Source organism: Eleginops maclovinus, chromosome 14 (assembly GCF_036324505.1).
Source record: "Eleginops maclovinus isolate JMC-PN-2008 ecotype Puerto Natales chromosome 14, JC_Emac_rtc_rv5, whole genome shotgun sequence".
Classification (NCBI taxonomy): Eukaryota; Metazoa; Chordata; class Actinopteri; order Perciformes; family Eleginopidae; genus Eleginops; species Eleginops maclovinus.
The window spans coordinates 15,007,185-15,028,655 of record NC_086362.1 but is presented as its reverse complement, the minus strand read 5'-3'; the positions used below and the strand labels follow the sequence as shown (position 1 = coordinate 15,028,655).

The window sequence follows — 21,471 nt, the reverse complement described above, 5'->3', positions numbered from 1 at the left end:
GTAAGTAAATGAAAGGCTTGTTGATTAATACAGAACTTATGAAGGCTTTGATTTCAATAGGAAATTATCTTTAATAGTTTGCATGTTTTAGACTAAACCATATTTTGATTCTATATTAGCAGGAGAACATTTTATTCCTTATACTTTCACCACCTGAGGGGTGAAGGTGACCGACCATTTCCACATCAAGCAAAGGGGCTTTGATGCATTTAGTTTGGAACTTCTGTAGCAGCTAAATCATCAGAAATAATACAAAATATAAAGAATGACTTTAATTATTTAATAATGAAAATAAATAATGATACATTTTAAATAAACAGAAACTGCTGGAAACTATCATTATAAAATAAATTAAATCAAGAAATAGCTCCAACAACTTCTATCTTCCCTTGTTTCCTGACTTCTCAACATCAGAAAAAGGCTTTATAAGCTTAAAAGAACAAAGCAGTTTGATCGTAATGGAACGTTACTTTTAGGAGACTGGGCTGCAGAGCCATGGGTGATGATTGAGTTGTTAATATCCAGTTTAGAACATTTCCATCAGATCAGACTGCAACAGCTTCAGTCTTCTCCTCTGAACCCTGACAGGACGAGCTTTTTAAATTTAATAAAAGATTCTTCTTTTGGTCCTCAGGTGTTGCAGCCCTGGATTCTGAGGTATCTGGGAAGATAGGTCTGCGAGCTGTAATCTATTACTTCTCAACAACCATCATTGCAGTGGTTCTTGGTGAGTTTCTCCTCCTCTCACAAGTCTTGCTTTAAGACTCCTGTTTATTTCAGTTACATACTGCTTTGTGAAACTGGTGGTTAAATGAGTTGTCCTGACAGGAATACTAAACGATGTCATCCTTTACAGGGATCATTTTGGTGATGACTATCAAACCAGGAGTGTCTCAAACAGCTGATCACATCGACAGAGAAGGAACCACGCCCAACGTCACCACCGTGGACACACTCCTGGATCTCATCAGGTGACCTCCCCACCATGTGACACCAATCTCTCATAACCATGAAGTGTTTACTCATCTAGATGTTGTCATGAATTACGTTTTCACCTGATAATACTTGTGGTGATCAGTCAGTATTCAATGGTGAACTGACACAGAAAGTCCCTCCTCTTGTGTTCTTGGTGTTACACGTAGTTATGAAAATAGGTTTCAAGGTTTTATTGGTCATATGCACAGCATATACAACTTATGTTGGCAATGAAAATCTTATGTCCCATGCTCCTCCAACAACTCAACATACATGGTGCAAATAAGATAAATAAAATAGTGCAAAAAGAGAGAAGAGTATTTACAATAACAACAATAAAGATTTAAGGATGTGAAATATATACATATGTGGAATACATTGAAAGTATTTAAATACACTGTACAGCAATTTAAATACTTTACACTGTTGAATGAGGAGGTATGGACAGATATTACGTATAACAGATGTATATGGCAGATATGTATAATATATAGATATGTATATTATAAACAGATATGTATGGCAGATGTGTATAATATATATATGTATACATATACACATATATGTGTACTATAAACAGATGTGAGCAGACATTCACAGAGCTCAGGAGTTCAGCAGTCTTATAGAATCGGAGGATGAAACCCTCTTTATTAGTCACATGCATGCACACAGCAGAGCACACACAGTGAAATTGGTCCTCTGCATTTAACCCATCCTAGTACTAGGAGCAGTGGGCAGCTATTGTGCAGCGCCCGGGGAGCAATGGGGAGGGGCGATTGGAGATGTCCAGTGCCTTGCTCAAGGGCACCACAGCAGGGCCTAGGAGGTGAACTGGGACCTCTCCAAGTAGCAGTCCACTTTCCGTATTTCAAGTCTGTTCGGGGACTTGAACCGGCGACCCTACGATTCCCAGTCCAAGCCCCTACTGACTTGGCCACTGCTGGATAGCCTGTGGTATAAAACTGTCCCTGAGTCTGGTGGTCTTGGTCCGGATGCTGCGGTACCATCTGCCAGACGGCAGCAGACAGAACAGATTGTTGCTGGGGTGATGGGGGTCCTTTAATATCCTACCGGCCTTCTTCCTAGACTGCTGGGTGTAGAGGTCCTCCATGGATGGCAGCTCAGTCCTGGTGATGTGCTGAGCGGTTTTCACCAGCCTCTGTAGAGTCTTACGGTTGAGGGCGGTGCAACTGCCATACCAGGCGGTGATGCAGCCAGTCAGGATACTCCCGATTGTGCACCTGTAGAAGTTGCAGAGTATCCTGGAGTCCATGTTGAACTTCCGCAGCCTGCGGAGGAAGAAGAGCCGCTGTCGAGCCGTCTTGGATATGGCCCTAGTGTGATGTGTCCATGTCAGGTCCTCACTGATGTTTACCCCGAGGAACCTGAAGCTGCTGACTCTCTCCACAGGAGTCCCGACGATGATGTGGGTGTGTGTGCCTCTCTCTGCCTCTTCCTGTAGTCCACAATCAGCTCCTTTGTTTTGCTGACGTTGAGATGGAGGTTGTTGTCCTGGCACCAAGATGTCAGGGCTCTGACCTCCTCTCTGTATGCCGTCATTGAGGCAGATGGGTTTTGTCTTTTTTGGGACAGGGACAATGATGGACTCTTTAAAACATGTGGGGACTACAGACTGGAGCAGTGACCTATTGAAAATGTCTGTGAACACATCTGCCAGCTGAACTGCACACACCTTGAGAGCACGGCCAGGGATGCCATCAGGTCCAGGAGCCCTGTGTGTGTTGATCCTTTTCAGAGATCTACACACATCTGCACTGGTTAAAACCAGTGAGCAGGGATCCTGGGCCTTCTGTGCCCCCACAGCCGGGGGCCTCTCAAAGCTTGCATAAAATGTGTTCAGTTCATCTGGGAGAGATGCAGACACTTCCTCAGCACCACTCGTTGTCCTTTTGTAGTCTGATATTGTTTTTAGTCCAGACCACGTGTTTCTGGCGTTGTAGCCCTTGTAGTTAGACTCCACCTTGTCCCTGTATTGTCTTTTCGCACTGCTAATAGCTCTCCCGAGTGCATACCTGGAATTCCTGTACTCATCCAAATCACCACCGCTGTGCGCGATTGTACAAAAAAAAAACTGATAATGCTGAAGTGGTCTCTTTATTTTTCCGGGGCTGTATATAATTTATATTTTGAAGCCAATACTTTTGCACTTTTACTAAAGTATAATTTTAAATGCAGGACTTTTCTTTAAATATCTGAGTACTTCTTCCAACACTGATATTACTTTACATACAGTATGTGATCTAAGCATAGGCGGCGTCAGGGTTGGGCTAAACAAGAATTGTTTTAGCCCTACCGTTAGCCCTACCATAAAACCAACTAATATTCAATGAGTCAGGCCCACTTGAAGGAAATTAAACAACACGAAGGGAGACCAAGTTGATATAGATTTCAAATAAATAAATAAATAATTAATTAAAATATAAGTCAGTAGATGTTTGCCTGCTGCGAACACGACTCGTCTTGCTTGGGGTGAAGTCGTCCCGCCTTACTCTTACCATCCATTCGGCTCTCACAGACACATCCACTGGTAAACTATGGAAGCTTATAGTACTATTGTACCTCAACAAATTCGTACGAAGTGGTACACAGCAATGGAGTGCAGTCTTTTTCACGCGTCGATACGCCAACCGCCTCTCTTTCACCCGAAATCCACTCATATTTAAACTTTGTCAATCAAATTATTAGCAGCTACTCTAAACTAGCGTCTCCAATCTCCACAACAACACAACATCCCGGAAGTAGTCGAGCGTACACTCAACACACGGAAGTTAACCGGAAGTTCTATTGTGCTCGTAGCCTGTTAAGCTTAGGTCAAACTTTATCATGGACACAATTGTTTGTAAACGTCGTCGGACAAAACAACAGATGGCGGTGGCGGGCGTGTTGGGTAAGGACACACCTTTGACACCTGCAGGGGAAGACGACCACTGCGGTCCCGCGTCTTCCATGTGCCAGGCTGGGCCGGACGAAGATGAGCAAAAAGAAGAGGAGATGGAGCAGGGGATGGAGCAGCAGCAGGAGCAGGAGGAAAGGGGCTGGCCAGAGTCCGTGCCCACAGTGGTTGGCTGTGGCTGGCCATGATGCTAATGCTACCACTGACATTAGCCAACGACCCGGGGATGGACCGCGGTGCCCCTTCAGGAAAATGTACCCCTCAAGGTTAATAGGTAACCAGCAGATATCTTTCAATGCTGCCTGGTTTGGCACATACAGCTGGCTTGAATATTCGGTTGAGATGGACGCAACTTTCTGCTTCGCCTGCCGACATTTTTTGGGTAGTGGTGGTGCTCTTCTTTGCTGTGGTCTTGTTGCCTAATTAGCATACTTGATTTGTTGGAGAATGTGTTTTGACTCATGGCTGTTGTGTGGATCGACTATATATGGCTTCAGGACAACGTAACTATTAACTATACCGTTTCTCTCTCTCTCTCTCTCTCTCTCTCTCTCTCTCTCTCTCTCTCTCTCTCTCTCTGTGCGTGTGTGCGTGCGTGTTTCTAGCTGTGGGAGGGTGTTGTTTTATTGAATATATATTATGGCATTGATTTGAGCCCCACCGTAGTTGAACCAGAAAAAATACTCTGGCGCTGCCACTGGATTTAAGTGAAGTACTCAACTTTCAATTAGATTGTATGACCTGTCGCTCTCTCCCGTCCTCCTGCCTGATCAGACACTCTTCACTGTATGTCTGTTAGTTTGTCTGTCTTAAAAGGTTTGTAAATTCTGTAAGCTTAGCCAAAAAATACTGTGTACTGTAATGGAACTAGAATACAGTAGCCTTGAGTTATACATATCTAACTTTTAGTTTCTTGTTGCAAGACAATTGTTTTTGTTAAAAACAATTTACAGCTTACACTAAAAAAAGTAGTCTCCCAACAACATTGTATTGACACATTTTTGGCATATTCCAGTGAAGTATCTTCAGATTTGAGTGTCCTTGCCTCATTAGAACGTAACCATGTTAACATCTCTTTTTTCAGCCTTAATCTTCTTTTCCTTTCAACAGAAACATGTTCCCCGAAAATCTGGTGCAGGCGTGTTTTCAGCAGGTGAGACACACATCCATCTTTCATCCTTTTTCAAATTAATATGAATGTTTTAGTGTCATTTAAACCTTAACGTGAGTGTAACTCTGACATTGTGAAATGTCACCCTCTAGTACAAGACAAAGCGCAAAGAGTTGGAGCCTCTGAAAGTTTCCATCAACACCACCACGATTCCCCCTCTCACAACCACCTTCCCCCCTCTCACAACCACCATCATGTCGGTGGTAGAGGTAGGTGTGCCCATCACTCTTCTGTTCATCATGCTTTAATCAGACTCCCTGACGCTCACCCGATTCGTACTTGTAATGTTTTCTATCTATATTCAATCAGATGTGTCGTACATTCTAAGCCAATCACATGAGCGCGCCCCCACGAGGGTATGATTTCTTGCGTTCATGACGTAGTGCTTCATATACGCAATTTGCGCTGTCCGGAGCTGACCCTCCCTTCTGAGATGTGTGCAAACCTGTTGACCAACTACAATAACATCTGACCTCTGTGCTGTCCAACAAGGCTTTCTCCATCGAGTACTAAGGCATGTTTTGAAGGGGATAAAATACTTTTCTCCCCCAATTAAATGCACATCAATTTGTATCTTTTTTTTTAATGTACATTTCTGGATTTTCTTTTTGACATTCTGTCTCATACTGTTAAAATAAACCTACCATTAAAAGTATAGACTGTTCAGTTCTTTGTAAGTGGGCAAACAAAAAAATCGGCAGAGGATCAAACTTATTTCCTTCACTGTACATCCAGCATGTGTGTATGATGTGGGTCTTTGGAGTAAAACAGTCAAATAATTGGCTCTTCATTTCTGACTGGTTGGCCACCCTTGCTTTAGGTTATACATGTCACAATGTGAAATCTTCAGGTGAGGCCACTTGCCTGTAAACTTAATGCATAACACTTTAGTTACTTTACGGCGAAAACATACTATATGACAGATATATATAACATTCCCCCCTTTTATTCATTACGTTTCCAAATCACTCAAAACATAATCTTGCAAACTCTACCATTGAAAGTCCAAAAAAAGACTTTCTGAAACATACTTGTCAGATGGATAATTATGCTTCTCACAGGCAGAAGTCACAGGTTACATGCATCTACTCACAATAGCCAAAAAACACCTTTTTGATTATAACACAAAAAGTGGAAGAAAAGACCAATGCGCTAACCTACTCTACTTAAATGGAACATCATTAAGGAATATTAAAAAAAACTCTGTTTGATCAAGAGGGAAAATCTACTTGTCCATTTAAGTTTAACAAACTTAGAGTTCCTGAAAACAGTTCTTTTCATCCATGTCTTTACATTCCTCATTAAACATTTCAGGAATTTGTACATCAGAGTGTACATCAGATTGAATAGCCACAGCAAACAGAGAGGTAGTAGCACATCTATTAATCATTGCCTTGATACAACTTGTAAAACAAGCAATAAACAAACAAATCAACAGAAGTGTTGCAAATCACAGGAAAAATAAACTGCAATATTTTTGTTCCCCATGACCCAAAAATACTAGTCAACCAATGCTGATCGAGTATGCTAGTGTTAGTACCCAGAGCAGATAAATAGTCCAAAGCTGTAATGACATCAGTTAAGTTATCTGTAATATCCGGAATCAATGTCATACAAGAACCATCAGTCAAATTTAAAGTTGCACATAACCCCCCTGCCTTTGCTAACAAAAAATCCAAGGCATGTTGGCGTTTCAACATGGTCACTCTGTGGGACTTTAAAGTATCCTTAATGAGAGAAAAACCTTTGGTCGTCGCATTTGCAGAACCCCCACATAGTATAATATAGACTATCTACATGAAGAGATAAGGTAATTATTTGTGTTGCGGAGAGTAGCTAGTCCTTTGTTCTCAGCCCGTGCGTCCTCTCCACGGCGACGTGCGACACGTGGGCGATGCAATATCCAGTTTTGTGTAGCTTCGTTTTCCGCATACACACACACAGCGAGGAATGACTATGAAACTGTTGGATACCCGCACAACCACACACACACACTTCCTGCTCCAGAGAAGCTCACAACCGACCCGTCTCCTGAAGACGCAACCCCTTAAAAACTATTGGGTGTGCGGTGATAGGTGAGCAGGCAGGTGAGGTGCCTGCAGCCCCATACACTCACACACCATTTACAAGAGTGGAAATGATCACTTCAGCAGCAAGGTACAATATTTATTTTTATACCATAGTTTCACATGCATTACACATTTTGTCCTTGCTGCTCTGTTTCACTCCATGACACTTTGCTCAACGTGACAGCGTCACATGTTTACCAGGATAAGCGCCTCCATATTGTACACAATCAGCAACACCCATCACTGTTTCAATTTTTACGTCTCCTAATTGATATGGGGGAATTCCATCTTGATAACAAATACAATAGGATGGTTCCTCTGTGACTTGCACTTGATCAACAGGTTCTGGTCTAACCTTAAGGTCAGTTGATTTGTGAAGTCGGACTGGAGTTTCTGTAGGGTTGCTTTGTGTCCCTGTGAAACCAAATAATGCAACAAAGCATTTGTGTCAGCAGTACAATTCTCTTCAGACGTTAACAAACCAAAAAATCATCAATGTATTGAATCAAAGTACTGCCCCTAGGAAACAAAAACCCAGCCAAATTTTCTTGCAAGGCAGCTGAATATACTGTCGCCGATTCTGGGTAGCCCTGTGGATATCGAGTCCACTTGTACTTTTTGTTTTTGAATATAAATGCAAACCAATCTTGAGATTTAGGATCAACTGGAACACTAAAAAATGCATTCGCCAAATCTATCACAGTGAACCATTCTGCTTCGCCAAGTACTGAAGATAAAATTGTTGCTGGGTTAGGTACAATAGGTCCTCGAGCAAATACAGCTTCATTTACAGCACGCAAATCATGAACAGGTCGCCATGTTTTACCATCAGCCTTCTTAACTGGGAAAAGTGGAGTATTACATGGAAATGTTGGAGCTGGAACAATTATTCCGTCTTTTAGGAGTTGCTCAATAATGGGAGCCATGCCTTCTTCTGCATCAGGTCTCAGAAGATACTGCCATTTATTGGGCCGATAATCAGATTTAGGAACTACAACCCACATCATATTTATGCGTAGCCCACAATCGTTCTGGAACCCTTTCCAACACTGGGTTGGTTTTAAGAGACTCAAGAGTGCTCTGGGAGTGGCATGTCATAAGATCAAAAAGCCTGTCAACAACCTCAGATTTCCTCAACTCTTAACCATTGTCATTGCAAACAATAGTCAGGCCTAGAGTACACAGCAGATCTCTTCCTGCCAGATTTACTGGACAATCCGGCACATTCATGAATTTGTGATGTATGTTTCAAACATCAAAGTCTTTGCATTCAACTGGACATAGCCTTGTCACTTTACATTGTATTGGTGTGCCTGTAACTCCAATACAGGTTTTTATGTTCTTAGTCATCTCGAAGTCTTCTGTTATTGATTTCAATGAAGACTCAGTTGCTCCTGTATCTGCCAACATCTCATAGGATGTGCCGTGAATTGTTATTTTGAACATTGGTTCAAAATAACAATTCACAAGTTCTTCAGACTTGTAGCGAAGGGGAAGGTAGAACTGATCAATTATTTCAGAATCATTTGTTTTGGGACTTGTACTCTCTTCCTGGACAATGCCAGCAGAATCTGGAGCTTGCTCGGGAAGTCATGACCTTTGAAATAAGCCATTCTGATTTGCAAATGGTCTATTTACTGACACATCTCCAAATGGTGGGTATGATTTTCCTTGATCATTTTCCCATTCCTGTGGTATTATTGCAGTGCAATCCTTGGCCCAATGTCCTTTTTGATTACACCTGCGACAGGTATCTCTGTCTTCAGGGAAAGTTCTCCTTTCTTGGTTCCTTCCCTTGTTTCCACCTCTGCCTCGGCCTCTGCCTCTATTTCATGCTGGTAAATAATAAGCAAGTTGAACCAGCTGAAGTTTCTCAATGTTGGCTTTGGTCTTCTTTGTATTATGATTATTATCATCCTGAACAATAGTTTCAGCATGTGAGCAGTATTTCTTTACATCAGTCAGCCTGGCACTTTGCCACGCAACACAATGCCTGACAAAAAGAGCTCTTATCTCCGGTAACAATCCATCCACCAAAGTCTGCACCAATTGTCTTTCCCATACTGAATCATCAACAGTAGTGATTGGTTGTTCATTGCCACTGTGTGCATTAAAGACTAGGCGCTTTCTTGAGAAATAATCATCAAACATTTCCCCTGGCTTCTGTGTACATGTGTTCACAGTTGTCATATTTTTTACTTGCTTGAATTCTATCTCCAGTGACTGGCGCAAAGCTGCAAGCTGAATTTGATAGTTGGAAGCATTGTCAGTACTCCAAGCAGCAGTTGAATCCCAGTTAGCAGGTCGGACTTCGTCCCATCCAAGACCCATTTTAGTTGAGCAGACATGCTCTATTTTAGCTGAAGTAGGTCTGCACTGTCACAATTTTTTCCAGGGCGTTTGCAAATATTTTCCCATTGTTCTTTGGTTCTGGAAGTTTTTCAATAATGGCAATTCTTTAATTTTCCATGGCCTGTAAACATGTTGTACACCCCACGTATCATTTGGACATTCTATCATCCAATTATACATTATATCGTCCAAGAATCAAGTTGTTTACTTCAAATTGTTCTTCAGGTAATGATAAGAAACTTGGGATGATGTACCTGGCTGATAAGTAGCTCCTGACCTTAACTTTCCCGCGTTTGGAGAAGTGAGGCCCCGGCGAGGGAAAGCGGAGCCGATTATGCCTGGAATCCCTATATGGTGGTGGTGACAAGCCCACAGCATCATTCACAGCAATTCCAGCCTTGCTCACATTAGTTCCCCCTACAGCTTCAGCAGCTGTCAGCTGATGGGGTACCTGTATGGCAGGCGGAGCTACAACAACTGGTTATAAAGGCTGCATACTTGGACAGTCCAAATCCAAATCAACTTTGTGAATGCTGACCATAGTTTGTTTTGGCCGGCTATGAATCATCTGATTTGTGTGACTGACCTTTCGACTCATGGCACTGCAGAGTCCAAGGCACTCTGTCATGTACTCATTATCCGAATCAAAAGAGCCGTCTTGTGACCATCTTGGCTCAAAATCTGCAACAGTACTACAAAATGGTGTTGTGTAATAAGTTGAGCCTGTCACTTCTTCAATCAGACCTCGAGGAGTCATTTTTATCACTTTTTCATTTGCATCATCAGTACTCAGTATAACAAACACTTTAACACTCTTACAAACATGCTCTACCCTTTTCCTACTTTCCTACTCTCTGGCTACAAAGGGCCAGACTCCAAGGTTCGGGGGGACCATCAGTGGGCAAACAACCTAAACATTTTCTTCAATAGATTTGATCAGTCAGGCGCCCCTACGCCGACACATTCTCCTCTGCTGCACCCCCCATTGTCCCCACTGTCGCTGTGGCGCTGACATCACATCTGATGAAGACCCTGGAAAGGTTGGTCCTTGGACACCTTCGGTCCCTTGTGAGACCATCGATGGACCCGCTGCAGTTTGCATACCAGCCTGACATTGGCATGGATGACGCTGTCATCTACCTGCTGCAGAGGTCCCTCTCCCACCTGGAGAAGACTGGGGGCACTGTGAGGACTATGTTCTTTGATTTCTCCAGTGCCTTCAACACCATCCAGCCCCTGCTCCTGGGAGACAAGCTGCAGCTCTCGGGGCTGGATCACCACCTCACCTCCTGGATCCTGGACTATTTTTGTAAAAATGTTATGGCTGATTCAACATATTTGTCATACATGCACTTGGCTGGACCTTGAAGGTCATTCTGACGACTGTTATGGGTGCCCATGGCTACCCCTTAATGATTATTAACCCCTTATTTGAGTTATTCTTGTTAATATTTTTATATATAGAAATGTAATTATTCTTATTTTATTTATATAGAAATGTAATTATTCTCTCTCTATATGTAGTTCATATACCCAGTAAACCTATTTTTCCTTTCCTTTAATGTTATTGTTTGTAATATGTTCCCCTTATCCACCCTGGAGCCCTCTAAAATATAATTAATTAAATGACTTAGTCAGTGCCATACCAAATACCATGAAATTCACAATGCAGCAATGGTAAAAAATGAGTTCTCAAAACTTTTCATAAACACCACACTGGGAAAAAGATGGATCTAACAAAGACTATTTTAACAACAACAATTATAGTTTCTTATTTATTTCAATATGTCTACTCCTATTTCAGATAATTTATCTGATCTTTCAAAAACCTTATTTGAAAACAGAGTAACACAAAACCAAACTAGAAAACACATATGTGTATTCTTCCAAAAACACAGACAGACCACTCGCAGCGGTGGATCTCACAGCTCGTTGAGTAAACAAACGTTTCCACTGACAGTATCAAGAGGAGGGGGGGACACCTTTTCACAAACTTTAACAGAAAAAAAACTCAGGCTGGAGCTGTTTGGTCGTCAAGAAAACAAACTTAAGACAATGGTTTACCACAAACATTTACCGCTTCATACTGAAAAGGATCCTTTAGGATCCTGTTCGCGCGCTTATATTAAAAAGCAAGAAAACAGCTCTCCTTCAAATCTCTGTTGGACTTTAGCCGACCCTGTCTTTAAATGGACTTGAAGTGCGTCCACCCTTTTTACATAGTGAGGCTTAAGAAGCAAGTATCAATACTCCCTCTGCCCTCAAACAAAAAAATAAAACACAAGACGAAAAAGAGAAACCCTTACAATAAACAAACAAACAGACAAACATCAACCACTTCAGTGCATATCCCAAATCCAATCTAACATGCCTTTAGAATTTAGGAAATGACCAATACTATTTCAAAAGCTAATTAGTCCAGTATCATTTTCAGTGAATATCGCTTACTGTAGTGATGTTTTCAATGGTAGGTCAAATCCTGGTTCCTCAGAAATGGTTTGAGTTTACCACAGCTTCTTTGCAACTGCCTCACCAGGGGGGTTTTGCCAACTTTGAAGTAGTCATCATGGCCCTGCTCCTCCCTCTTCCGCTTCACTTTCGCCCTTACCTTTTCTGTGTTCTCCTGGGCAGTAGTGTAGTGCCCAGGTAGGTTTTGAACACCTGCTGACAGGGATTCCTGACCAGCAAGGTGTTCCAAATGCTCATCAGTTATCTGTGGCAACAACGAATACACATGGCACAATTTCAGCACATCAGATGGGCATCCATGCAGTCAAACTTCATAATCTCATACACACAACACATACATGGAGCACTTTACTACACACCTCGTACCCTTCGGGAACCTCAGTGGGATACCTGGCCTCCCGACCAAACATCAGAAAGTAAGGTGAGAACCTTGTTGTCAGATGCTTTTTGGTTCTGAGTGCAAAGATTGTGGCCTGGAGGTGGCTGTCCCTACTATTAGGTTTCACCGCCACCAACTTTGTCAAGGTCCTGTAAGGTCATACTTACACAACATAGTCACTTATAGGATTGGAAAGTGTATAAAAAAAACAAAACCATATACATTTACAATACCTTTGAATAGTCCCATTCATTTTTCGACCAAACTATTCGTCTGGGGATGGTAGGGCGAGCACAAACTCCTTTTGATCCCCAGTTTGTCACATATTTGATATCTGACAGAAAAGGTTGAAACGTGAATATAGACCCCATAAGAATGAAGACACAGATGGCATGAAAAGATGTGCTTACCTGATTGACAAAATCCTCGTCCATTGTCGGTCAAAATCCTTTTGGGTGCACCGAATTTGTAAAAAAAAAAGTCTAGAATACATTCAGTGACCTAATTGGCATTTTTACTCTGCAGTGGATAAGCCTCTGTCCACTTTGTAAAATAATCAATCATCACGCAGATAGACTGGTGGCCCTTTGCTGTTGGGGTCAGTTTGCCCACCAGGTCCTTCCCCACAAGCTCTAGTGGCTCATTTATCTAAGGAAAGAGGGCGCGTTATATGGAAATATGTCCTCACTCTTGGGCGAAAAAAATATTTTTATTCAGTCACCTCAATTGGGATGTAGGCCTTCTTAATTGTCAAGACATTCCTTCTGGCCTGGCATTCAGGACACTCAGATATCTAAACAAAGGAGTCAACAGTAAATATGAAGATGCATATAATAGTTATGAAAGTAAATCATGCACAGAGATCACTTACAAATTCAGATAAAGCTCACCTATTTTCTTATGTCCTTCTCCATCCCAGGGCAGTAGCACCATGAGGCAATGGCATCGACCGTTTTTCCCATGCCACAATGGCCTCCATGCTCGCTAGAAAGGAAACCCACAAACACCTGGTTTGCCTTTTACCTCACCACTCCTTACCTCACCTCTCCTCACCTCAACTCACACCACACAACACACTCTCACAGCACACAAGACTCTCTCACTCTCTCTATCTCCCTCTATCTATCTCACTGTCTCTCTATCTAGCTCTCTGTCTCTGTCTGTCTCTCTCTGAATCATCAAACTTGCTACAAGTCAAAAGTGTCTAAACAGCTATATACAGTGGGGCAAAAAAGTATTTAGTCAGCCACCAATTGTGCAAGTTCTCCCATTTAAAAAGATGAGAGAGGCCTGTAATTTCATATCATAGGTATACCTCAACTATGAGAGACAAAATGAGAAAAAAAATCCAGGAAATCACATTGTAGGATTTTTAATGAATTAATTGGTAAATTCCTCGGTAAAATAAGTATTTGGTCACCTACAAACAAGCTAGATTTCTGGCTCTCAAAGACCTGTAACTTCTTCTTTAAGAGGCTCCTCTGTCCTCCACTCGTTACCTGTATTAATGGCACCTTTTTGAACTCGTTATCAGTATAAAAGACACCTGTCCACAACCTCAAACAGTCATACTCCAAACTCCACTATGGCCAAGACCAAAGAGCTGTCAAAGGAGACCAGAGACAAAATTGTAGACCTGCACCAGGCTGGGAAAACTGAATCTGCAATAGGTAAGCAGCTTGGTGTGAAGAAATCAACTGTGGGAGCAATTATTAGAAACTGGAAGACATACAAGACCACTGCTAATCTCCCTCGATCTGGGGCTCCACGCAAGATCTCACCCCGTGGGGTCAAAATGATCACAAGAACGGTGAGCAAAAATCCCAGAACCACACGGGGGGACCTAGTGAATGACCTGCAGAGAGCTGGGACCAAAGTAACAGAGGCTACCATCAGTTACACACTACGCCGCCAGGGACTTAAATCCTGCAGTTCCAGACGTGTCCCCCTGCTTAAGCCAGTACATGTCCAGGCCCGTCTGAAGTTTGCTAGAGGGCATTTGGATGATCCAGAAGAGGGTTGGGAGAATGTCATATGGTCAGATGAAACCAAAATAGAACTTTTTGGTAAAAACTCAACTCGTCGTGTTTGGAGGAGAAAGAATGCAGAGTTGCATCCAAAGAACACCATACCTACTGTGAAGCATGGGGGTGGAAACATCATGCTTTGGGGCTGTTTTTCTGCAAAGGGACCAGGACGACTGATCCGTGTAAAGGAAAGAATGAATGGGGCCATGTATTGTGAGATTTTGAGTGAAAACCTCCTTCCATCAGCAAGGGCACTGAAGATGAAGCGTGGCTGGGTCTTTCAGCATGACAATGATCCCAAACACACCGCCAGGGCAACGAAGGAGTGGCTTCGTAAGAAGCATTTCAAGGTCCTGGAGTGGCCTAGCCAGTCTCCAAATCGCAACCCCATAGAAAATCTTTGGAGGGAGTTGAAAGTCCATGTTGTCCAGCGACAGCCCCAAAACATCACTGCTTTAGAGGAGATCTGCATGGAGGAATCGGCCAAAATACCAGCAACAGTGTGTGAAAACCTTGTGAAGACTTACAGAAAACGTTTGACCTCTGTCATTGCCAACAAAGGGTATATAACAAAGTATTGAGATGAACTTTTGTTATTGACCAAATACTTATTTTCCTCAATCATTTGAAATTAATTCTTTAAAAATCCTACAATGTGATTTTCTGGATTTTTTTTTCTCATTCTGTCTCTCATAGTTGAGGTATACCTATGATAAAAATTACAGGCCTCTCTCATCTTTTAAATGGGAGAACTTGCACAATTGGTGGCTGACTAAATACTTTTTTGCCCCACTGTATATATATATATATATATATTCTTTGCCACCTAATTAGCTAATTGACTTCATCCAGTAATCAATTCCAATGTCATTGTTACTGTTTGTCCAATTGTTGGGAACAGCTACAAGTAAATAGTCAATAATAAATATTCACCTGTTCTTTCAACGTCTGAACGGTAGCTCAGGCCATTAGGGGTAAGGCAGTGGATTAATACCTTTTGAAAGCATGACTGGGTTCGTATCTCACAGCGGCTATTTTCAGAGCATTTGATATGTGCATTGTAATGGTCGCTATATGCACTTTTTAGGCTAAAAAACAAAGCAATATCCTTGCCATGCTTGTCTATTGTCCGTAACACATGGCTTTTGCATTCGTCTGCCTGTGTCATATTGTGATTATCGGTGATTTGTAAACAGTTGACAAGAGCTGACAAGACTTATATGGTTCAAGCAGAGCATTGTCTGAGCCGGTGGGTGACGTAATGAGTAACATCCATGGTTGAGATATATATTACCCAAATGTACGAATCCTGTCGCTAGAGTATGAATATTGTTTATTTTCATTTTTATTTTTTGGCCAGCGTATTTTCTGTTGTTGTCTGTAGGTAGGTGATCTCGACATGCGCATTTTACATGAACTGGTGATGTTAACGTATTTTCGCCGAGGTGTTCTAATGTTGTCTGATCACACTTCAGACACACGTTACGTGAAAACGACAAACCTAGCAACCACAACATCTGGCGGTAAAGGTAAACAAACGCCACCACTCAAACCGGAATCCAGTTAAACTGGAAAACCGGTGTTCTCACACACAAGCATACGCACACCTGGACACCCGCACAAACAAAAACACACACAAAGCGGAGCAAAGCAGAGACAGAACAACCGTTTAGACATAAAACACACTGACTGACCTCCCACGGAGAATATTCTAACACTAGGCCCTAAATACCGGACTGATGCGCATCACGTCTTCGAGACGTAAAACAAAACATTGCAGGAGAACGGCCCCCAAGGCTCTCCAGCACAGAGTTGGACACAGACCTATCAAAATCCGGATCCCGCCTATTTCGTTTGCATATACAGTGGTATGCAAAAGTTTGGGCACCCCTCTGAGATTTCATGACAATTTGCTTTTCCTTTATAATAGAAGATCACAGCAACAACATTTGTTTTCCTACAAAGATGTAGACGTTTTAGTGTTTTCCAGACCAAAATTCTTAGGGTAGCATTACATAGTTTTATTATAATAAAATAAAATGCAAAAAATGGGATGTGCAAAAGTTTGGGCACCCTTATAAATAGCATTCATTTCAACACCTGTACGGATTTATAGCTGACAGGTTGCTGCACAAAATTGCTTTGATTAGCTCATTAGACCTTCAATTACAAAGACAGGTGGAACCAATCATGAAAAAGGCTATTTAACATAGGTAATAGCTGGCTGTGCCTGGCCTAGGTTCTTTCTTAGGGAGTGGCAAGATGGGGACCTCAAAACAACTCTCCACTGACCTGAAAGCTAAGATAATCCAACATTATAAATTAGGAGAAGGGTACAAAAAATTATCTGACAGGTTTAAACTGTCTGTCTCCACAGTCAGAAACGTAGTTGTGAAATGGAAGGCCACAGGAACAGTCCGTGTGAAGGGAAGATGTGGTAGGCCGACAAAAATAGGGGAAAGGCACAGGCGAAGGATGGTGAAAATGGTCACAGAGAAGCCACAGACCACCTCCAGAGAACTACAACAACATCTGGCTGCTGATGGTGTAGTTGTTCACCGTTCCACAATCCAGCGTACTTTGCACCAGGAAGAGCTCATTGGAAGGGTGATGTGCAAAAAGCCTTTCCTGAGTGTTAATCACAAGAAGAGTCGCATGAGGTATGCAAAAGCACATCTGGACAAGCCAGAAGCATTTTGGAACAAAATACTGTGGTCAGATGAGACCAAGATTGAGTTATTTGGTCATAACATGAACAGGTATGCATGGCGAAAAAAACACACTGCATTCAATGAAAAGAACTTGTTGCCCACTGTAAAATTTGGTGGAGGATCTATCATGTTATGGGGCTGTGTGGCTAGCACAGGTACTGGAAAACTTGTTAAAGTTGAGGGCCACATGAATTCCTTACAGTACCAGGAGATTCTTGACAAGAATGTTCTAGAGTCAGTCACAAAGTTGAAGCTACGCCGGGGTTGGATTTTTCAGCAGGACAATGATCCTAAGCACCGATCAAAATCCACCAAGGAATTCATGCAGAAGCACAGGTACAATGTTCTGGAATGGCCATCCCAGTCCCCAGACCTTAACATCATTGAAAATGTATGGATTTATTTGAAGAAGGCTGTCCATGCACGGAGGCCAAGAAACCTGACTGAACTGGAGACGTTTTGTGTGGAAGAATGGGCCAAAATACCACCTGCCAGGCTTAAGGGACTTGTCTGTGGCTACAGGAGGCGTCTACAGGCCGTTATTGCAGCAAAAGGAGGCAATACTAAATATTAATGGAATTATTTCTTAGGGGTGCCCAAATTTATGCACATGCCTATTTTTGTTTGAATGCACATAAACATGTTTCTGTTTGACCAATAAAAGTTATTTCACTACTGAGATGTTTCTGTTACCATAAGGTATAACATATGTTAAAATGAAGTTGCTGCTTCAAAAGCTCAGCAAGTGACAAACTGATGCAGTGGTTTTCCTAAGGGGTGCCCAAACTTTTGCATACCACTGTAAGTGCACACTAGTTAACGTGTAGGACATATGAAGTGTTGTAGCTTACACATTAACTAGTGAGACTCAAAGTGGGCACTAGTTAACTAGTAAGGTCCAAAATGTCCACTACATACACTAGTGCAATTGTTTTTACCTTGATAGTTAACTAGCGACACGCACTTTATCTCACTAGTTAACTACTGAACCCTTAGAGGAGTAACTAAACTAGTGATACAGATATTTTGCTTACTAGTTAACTAGTGGAGGGCATTTCTTCTCACTAGTCAGGTTCTGTTATGAACATGTTAGACTTTGACTTTTCCTTCAACTAGTCTGGCTTTTCGTTGCACTAGTGAGCATTTGTATGCAACGTGTTGGATTTTGATTCAACATGTATGGCTTTTTCTGAAAGTAGTTGATATTTTAAGCTGACTATTTGTGGTTATCATCGCACTAGTACAACAAAAAGACTTACTAGTTGACATATACACGCAACTAGTTTACTAGTGATTGTCAAAAATTCACTAGTCAACATGTATGACTGTTGAAGCAATTCACTAGTAAACTACTGCCGTCTGATATCAAGGATATGGAATAAATAATCAAACAATTGATCTTTACATGATTGATCAATCTTTACATGACCACAGAGTGTCCTTGTCGATCTGTCTGCTGCACTCTGTTTCATGTTTCAGCACCTGGCAACCAGCGTCTGATTTAAACGCATCTGAAGACCGTATAATGGCTGATAAGGGTCCATGGGTAGTTGGGCTGTCATTCTGTAAAAACATTTGCACAGAGCATCAATGGCTCTTTAGAGGGAGCTGATGTGGTTGTGATGCAGCTTCCTGACCTGCTCTTGGTCAGCTGAATGAATTAACCCTCTTGTCTCCTCTCTTGGCAGAACATAACCAAGGAATATAAGATTGTCGGGACATATTCGGATGGAATCAACGTGTTGGGGCTGATCGTGTTCTGTGTTGCTTTCGGCCTTGTCATTGGGAAGATGGGGGAAAAGGGTCGTATACTCCTGGAATTCTTCGATGCCCTGAATGAAGCAACCATGAGACTGGTCCACATCATCATGTGGTATGTACGAGAGATCTGTCTGCAGTAGAGCTGTGCTTTGGAAGTTACTTTGCGTTACTATCATGATACAATGGTTGCAACGCAATATATTGCAAATCAATTTATTAAGGCAATATTTTTGAATTTCTTTATTCTAATTTATACAAAAAAAATGTCATAGTATATAGAATAAACCAGGGGTGTCCAAACTTTTTTCACTGAGGGCCACATAGAGAAAAACATATGAAGAGCCAGGCCAGAGGTGAGGTATACCACCTCATAAGTTAAGTTATGAGTTGGCAAAATCAATCAAATGTAGGTAAATGAAGCTTGATGCTTGATACTTGAATATGCTTTAAGAAAAAAACTGCGTACATCACAGCTCTCTTTAGGGTTTCATTTATTTTGTTACAAAAAGTGTCTGCAGCTCATTCCTTAAAACAGAAGCCTCAGATTACTTATCATAAGGGGAAATATGAAGGGTGTATTTTAGGCTTGTTATGTAAGTAAGTCATTGAGCTTTTTTTACATCAGTAATTTGAAAATGTTTTCAACTGTAATTGACTGAATTTATTTGAAAATTGGTCTTATAAACACATGAGTACTGTGTTATATATTTCTATATATATATATACATATATCTAAAACAAGCACAAATGTGTGGGCCATATTCAATTTTACTTTTGGAATTTTGCTGTAAGCCAATTATGGAATGGAGCACGGGCGGCAGTTGGCCCCCGTGCCTTAGTTTGGACACCCCTGGAATAATCCATCATTGGCACATCATTTCTTTATGCAATAAGAACAATTGAGTACACTGAGAAGTCATTTATCTTTGCAAAGTAAATATTGACTGAGTTAATCTTTGCATGTCAACTATTGATGAAATGAGTTTTTGAAAATCGATGCATTGCCACTAAAGATGATGGATTTTTCACTCCTAATATACAAGTATGGCTTACAACATTAGAAAGCTGCATTGTGAACCCCTTATTGTTCTGTCAGTTTGAAAACATGGAGGACAAAACCAATGCACTTTTGGAGTATTTTGGAGATTTAATCCTAAAGGCCTGCAAGGGAATTAGACTTAGTTTACCAAATTTTAGACTACATTTTTCTCTTCTCAAAGATGAAATATCTTTGCTTTAGACCGACAAAAAAAGGTTTGACTTAGGAGACATAAGATTTCTTAACACATCTTAATGTAAGATCCACTAGAGCTTCAAGGTTGTCAATTTTAATCTCATGATCTTCTTCACCAAACAGAAAAATCAGAATCAGGTTTATGCCAAGTAGGTTTACTGTGACAAACTTTGAGTAGAAAGGTATCCAGTTCCTTGCAGACGGTGTGCAGAAAAGAATCCACTTGAAGACCGTCGAGCCGACAATCCTGGGACACTACTTACTTATTTGCCACAAACTCGTAACTTTAATTCACTCTCGGTGCCGCGACTTTGTCAGTCAAGCCCCCACTATCATGCACCCTCTCTCGATCCATTCACTTTCCCCAACTTCCAACCGACCCCCTCAACCAATCAGTGACCAACATTTTCCTTATTCACAAACATTACTTCCTGTTTTAACCATGAACTTTCGAAATAAAACACAATATTTATACTTTCCAGGAACTAGATATTTCAACCTGGTTATAATAATAATAAAGCTAAAAAGTTAAAAACAAAAATCATGAAATCCCCTCAGATCAGATGTTAAGACCTTTTCAGATACATGCAGCATATAAACAAAATATAACATTTGAACACGCATTGAGGTAAAAGGTATGATAATAAAAATAAAATAAATAATGATTCCTCTCGGAAAAATAAGACACAAGACTCATTGCATTGAATCGATGCAAAATATATAAAACCCTATAAAATAAAAGTAGATTATTATCAAGTATTCTCGTGGCAAACAAACATTTGAGTTGCGTGCAGTAAGGATTTAGATGAAAAGCAAATCAGTACTCAAACACAATATGTGTCTTTGTCTTTATTCCTAAGGATTCATAATTAGAAAAAAGAGCCTCCATGAAAAACGGTTACATTGCAGTTTACAATGTGAAATCAATCCTTGTTACAAACAGGTGCATTGAACAAGGTCAGAACACGGGCTTCAGAACTCCTGGTTCCCCTGCAGGGGGCTGTTAATCATGGCTTCCTGTAATCGGGCGGCTCTCTGCCCCCTCGCAGTCTTTAGTAGTGGAGCATTGCTGTTTCCAATTAAACCGTAGTGTTGCTTAAATACTTCCAATGAAGAGAAGCTGGACCCCGAACACTGTCTATTACTGATCAGCAGCTTGTCAGGCTAATAAAACTAAATGGATTGTATTTATATAGCTCCTTGGATTACAGGACAAACATTAACATACATTTATACACCACTGATGGTGGAGCTGCTCATTCAGTGTTTTTGCTCTCTGGCATGCAAACCGGAACAAACATTCATATATTGAGAAGCTACAACCAACGAGTAATTTTTACTTTTAACCTTAAAACACAATTTACTCTGAAGGATCAATCAGTAATTCTAAACTTTCAGTGATATTTTTT

At 41.3% G+C, this 21,471-nt stretch overlaps 1 protein-coding gene across 1 annotated transcript in view; it reads left to right on the top strand.

Annotated features, from left to right (window-relative positions):
- Positions 1-21,471, top strand: part of slc1a1 (solute carrier family 1 member 1) — a 31,927-nt gene that overhangs the window by 4,506 nt on the left and 5,950 nt on the right. The window contains exons 3-7 of the mRNA XM_063900491.1: positions 635-727; positions 857-971; positions 5,000-5,042; positions 5,153-5,269; positions 18,756-18,940. Of these exons, the coding sequence (XP_063756561.1) occupies positions 635-727; positions 857-971; positions 5,000-5,042; positions 5,153-5,269; positions 18,756-18,940 (553 nt within the window). The remainder of the gene's footprint in view (positions 1-634; positions 728-856; positions 972-4,999; positions 5,043-5,152; positions 5,270-18,755; positions 18,941-21,471) is intronic.